This window comes from Rhinopithecus bieti, unplaced genomic scaffold, assembly GCF_001698545.2.
Source record: "Rhinopithecus bieti isolate Rb0 unplaced genomic scaffold, ASM169854v2 scaffold_75173, whole genome shotgun sequence".
In the NCBI taxonomy this organism is placed as follows: Eukaryota; Metazoa; Chordata; class Mammalia; order Primates; family Cercopithecidae; genus Rhinopithecus; species Rhinopithecus bieti.
The window spans coordinates 730,161-735,309 of NW_016828776.1; the positions used below are offsets into that span (position 1 = coordinate 730,161).

Here is a 5,149-nt window from a genome sequence, read left to right on the forward strand (position 1 = left end):
GCAGCATCTGCTCAGTCTTCAGCGTCAGGGACTCATCTCCATTCCACCTGGCCAGGCGGCACTTCCTGTCCAATCGCTGCCTCAAGGTACATACAAAATGTTGTGCACACTTCATTTCAAATCTTGTACTTTCTGCCATTTCGTGATCTTTCTGCCATATACCTTGAGAAATTTTGTTTTTATGACTTTCAAGTTTATTATTAAAACATGATTGTTAACATGGTGGCATGACCCATTTTCTAGAGGCTCAGAAATTTGACCATATACTGCTTTCAAGTGTGAAGTAAAAATTTCAAGTGTTTTGTTAGATATTAAATGTGTATTTATTAGTCTTATGGGCACAAAACAATTTATAAGGGCAACACAATTTAAGCACTATTGAATGTACAGGAGGGATCTGCAGGGCATTGGATTACTGGGAAGGCTGACAGCAGTCCATTTAACTAAGTGAGCTGATAGGAGTTTGGTGGACAACTGATAAGAGAAAGATAAAAGTTCCCAATCTTCACACTGAAATCACCACATGTAAAAGAGGCTTTATGAATTTCTACAGACCACATTTCAAGTTAAGCTTTGTAGAACCCCATCCTATGTCATAGGATATATCCATTCTTTTCTCTCTCAAATAATATTGCCTATGCATGTATTATAAACTATAGTTTTAAAAAATCTGTCAACTGTATTCTTATTTGTCTGTAAGAAAAATTTGGAGGTACTCTGATAATATGGCTGTATGTCATATCCATGACCCTTCACTTTTGGGAAATGGAAAGAGTTTTAAATAAAAAAAGAAAAACAATGGTAAACAAGTGACTGTGTGCTAAAATTCTCAATTCAGGTAAGTTATATATCATTACACTTATAAAAGGATATTCTAACTTGCATTTGGATTTTGTTGGGACAAACATTGATCCAAATGTACATTAATTCAAATTAATTGTATTTGTCACAGAGGAGTTCATATTGTAGTAGCATTGGCTGCACATTTTGCTGACTCTAAAGGACATACTAAAGAAAATCAAGAGTATCGTGGTAATGTTCTCTCTTTTAATTTATCAAATTAATGTCTCTTTGGCTTTTTTTTCTGATTTTCCTCTCTCACTTGACTTCAAATCTTCTTATTCACCTGATTGAAGCACTCCTAGGAAATCAAAAAAGATAAAGTTTAAATAGCAAAAGAAAAGGCAATAAGCCTATTTTTCTGAGTTATTCTAAAGAAAATTGGAATAAATGATAGCATCATTATATCAATGAATGTTCTATTCACATTCTTCTTTAGAAAATAAGTACAATTTAAAGACATGAAAAAGTAAGAAAGAAAAAAGAGTTTATAAAATTATTTCAGTGTAAACAGATTTCTTCCATAGAAACTATACTAAAACAAACAATTTTTTTTGTTTTCAGTAAAGTTCAAATGAAATCAGTATTTAGGATATAACTATATGAGAATTTCCTCAACAGAAAAGCGTGATCTACCACAATCTTATTTTATTAAATCAATTCAAGTAAACATTTAAAGAAATTTTTAAATATGTGCTAATTGAAGCACAATGTTACTTGTTTAAAACATATTGTGAAACCACATTCTTTCAAAACAAGCAAAAAACATCTCTCTGAACAATGAAATTTATAATGATGTAATCATTCTAATAGTTTTCAAATAGAAAGTACCTGAAATTCAAATTCAAATTTATTTTCATAGAATCCTTGTTTCTCCCTTTTCTTCTGTTTTTATCCTTGATAAGATAGAGATAAAATGAGAAAATGGCGAACATTTAGGGAAAGGAAAGTAAATCTGAAGATATCTGTCTTTGAGCAGAAAATTTATATTTTAAAAAGGAAAAAAGATGAAATCACTAAACTATGTTTTCATTAATATAGGTTAAAAAAATCCATTTGAATAATTGTAGGGCCACAAATGTAGTTGGTTCACTGATCAAAGTTTCTGTTGTTGCCATGTAAGCCACACAAGCCAGCATCATCATCTTATTTTTTATGATTTAGATGATTAAGTGTGAAAAAGTATCACTGTGGATGCTCATTGTATGTTGAATACACTAGCTACAGTAAAGAAACCTAACATTATGGTACTGTGCTGGAATCCCAAAACTAGAATGGGAAATTGTTGTACAGTCTAAGCCCTGAATCATTTCTTCCTTAGTTAGAGGTTAAGGTAAAAGTATTTTGAATATTTTTATTATCAGTTTCCAGTTCACTTTGCACCAGGTTTTTGGTTGGTTGATATTAGCCTTGAAAAATAGCCATATGAAAACTAAGTAGGATTAATGTGCAATGATGGATTAATGGATGATGTTCTCATTGTGTCTTTAAAACTGTGTCTTTTTTTTTTTTTTTTTTGAGGAGTCTCACTCTGTCACCCACATTAGAGTGCAGTGGCACCAACTCAGCTCACTGCAACCTCCGCCTCCTGGGTTCAAGCGATTCTCCTGCCTCAGCCTTCCGAGTAGCTGCAATTACAGGTGCCCACCACCATGCCTGGCGAATTTTCATATTATTAGTTGAGACAGGGTTTCACCATGTTGACCAGGCTGGTCTCGAACCCCTGACCTCAAGTGATCCGCCTGCCTCGGCCTCCCAAAGTGCTGGGATTACAGGCGTTAGCCATTGTGCCCGACCTAAAACTATGCCATATTTTATTTATCCCTATAATTTAGCACAACTTCTTCATGCTACTTTTAGAGTTACAGCTTCTTAAATTATATTAAAATATGTGTATATAACAATGAGAAATAGCAAAATTATAAGAATTTTGGTAGAATAGCAGATTTATCTACATTCTTCTCTGAAGTTTTTATTTATCATCTTAGTGTAAATTATTTTAAATATTAATCATTTAAGATCATCATTAATATTACTATAATTTTGGATTTTAGTTAGGCAAGTAAACTTCCATCTCCTAAGTATATGTTTGGTTTTATACAGACTGATGATAGGTATACACATAAGTATGGGTATATAGGTATATACATACATAAGTCAAATAGAAAGGATGGATTTATAGTTCCATCTTGAATAATATACTCATTATAAATCTATGTAATATGAAAACAACGTAATTCATATATTATCTGGTAATGAAATTTAGTGAAACATTTTAAAACCAGTATCATTGTCTATTGGTTAGGAAAGATGAAGTTAACTTTAAACATTGATATGTTTTTGACATCCAATAAACGTTTGTATACTCTAATCCACAATATATTCACACATTTACTATGACTGTAGGGATAGGAATACATGTGGTGATGATTTTCTGTCACTCCAAGTTTTTACATATTTTTTAATTTATAAAAGTTACTTAAAAGACAAGATTTTCATTACCAATTTGAAAGACCAAACAGGGAATGCTAGATTCTAGCCAGGATTCTTCTGAATTAACATATTATAGAACGAGAGAATCTTGGAATAAGAGTGGCTGAATAACAATTAAAAATGAAATGTATTGAAATAAAATATAATAATGTTTTTAGGCTGAGTTAGAATTGTGCTGAAGATAGTCTTTGGGCTCAGTATTCAGCCAAAATTAGCTATTTGGCTTTGGCTTCATTCTATGCTTATGGAAGTCTAAGTAGCCAAATGCCTACTTCCGGCATCCTGGATTTACTGCTTAATCAATGATCCTGTGCTTGCATAGATTACTATTGTATGTAATTGTAGCAAAAACATTACCAATATGAACAATCCATGTCAGGCAAAATTATTACCATGTCAGTATTCCCTTTCAAATATCAGAAAGTTTTCCATTTGTAACTTGGAGGAAAAAAAAAACTTATTTGGTGCTTTATGTGCTAAAATTTCATCAGTGAATTCAAGTTTAAATGTACATTTATCATTACAGGTATAAAACTCTGCCAAGCTACCTGTGAATGCTATTAATTTTATGTTTAAAAAACTAGTAAATACTTACATATATAGAAAATATTGAGTGTGTTGAGTTAGTTTTGAAAACTATAAAAAAGATTCAGATTAAATTATATCATAACTCTATAATTATTGTAGAATTATTTTGTGAACTAGAATGTATAATGTTAACATGAATTTAATTCCATTTATCTCATAAATCTTTTTTTAAAGTTTTATTTGGCAATTCTTTACATCTTCAGAGGAAGACTCAAAAGCAGTGTGTCAACTTTGCCACATTAAAATATGACTAGAAAAACGAAACATCATTGGTTTTGTAATAGAATATCAATCAAGCTTTTAAAATGCAACCTATAAAAAATGATAGTACTAATTTTTGTTAATATCAGATGTATTCACGTATCCCAGAAGTTCCGTCTTTGGTGAAGATAATTTCTCTTTGATCTCAGTTTCAGCTGAATACCTACTTCTGCTAAATTTGGCATTTGGACAAAGTGTGTATTTAATTCACCTCTCAGACAGGCATTTTAAAGATGAACTTTGTATCTGTAGGTGATAGTAGACCTCTGGTCAAATATAAATCAATAATATGTTGAGTTTGTCAAATTATAAGTGAACACCCAGGTCTCTGAAGGATACTCTAGAAAGTGGAACTCTCTTCTGAAGAAGAGAGATAGGTATCCAGAGGTCAAGGCTGGTAGAGAAGTCTACTTTTGAAATATATACCCTTTTCTGTGATTCACTTATTCTGGCCATGTGTGTATACTAGTTTTTAAGTTTCACATTGTAAAATATAAAATTTAAGATGAAAACTGAAAAGTACATAGTAATATCTCAGTGATTCCAATTCAAATATTAAATATCAATTTGGCTTAACAGAATATATATGATACAAATGTTTCTACCAAAACTCAATTTTATTACTTTAAATTATAAGTAACCTTAGAAAATAAGTAGAGTATCACTAAATAAGTTCGTTAAAAATTAATGATATACGAGGGGGCGGAGCAAGATGGCCGAATAGGAACAGCTCCAGTCTCCAACTCCCAGCGCGAGCGAAACAGAAGACCGGTGATTTCTGCATTTTCAACTGAGGTACTGGGGTCATCTCACTGGGGAGTGCCGGACAGTCGGTGCTGGTCAGCTGCTACAGCCCGACCAGCTAGAGCTGAAGCAGGGCGAGGCATCGCCTCACCTGGAAAGCGCAAGGGGGAAGGGAATCCCTTTTCCTAGCCAGGGGAACTGAGACACACAACACCTGGAAAAT

General features: G+C 32.5%; 1 protein-coding gene across 1 annotated transcript in view; it reads left to right on the top strand.

The window, feature by feature from the left end:
* FOXP2 (forkhead box P2) overlaps positions 1–5,149 on the top strand; it is a 633,254-nt gene that overhangs the window by 565,058 nt on the left and 63,047 nt on the right. Inside the window, exon 10 of the mRNA XM_017864605.1 lies at positions 1–86. This exon is cut by the window's left edge and continues 92 nt beyond it. Coding sequence (XP_017720094.1) covers positions 1–86 — 86 coding nt within the window. The remainder of the gene's footprint in view (positions 87–5,149) is intronic.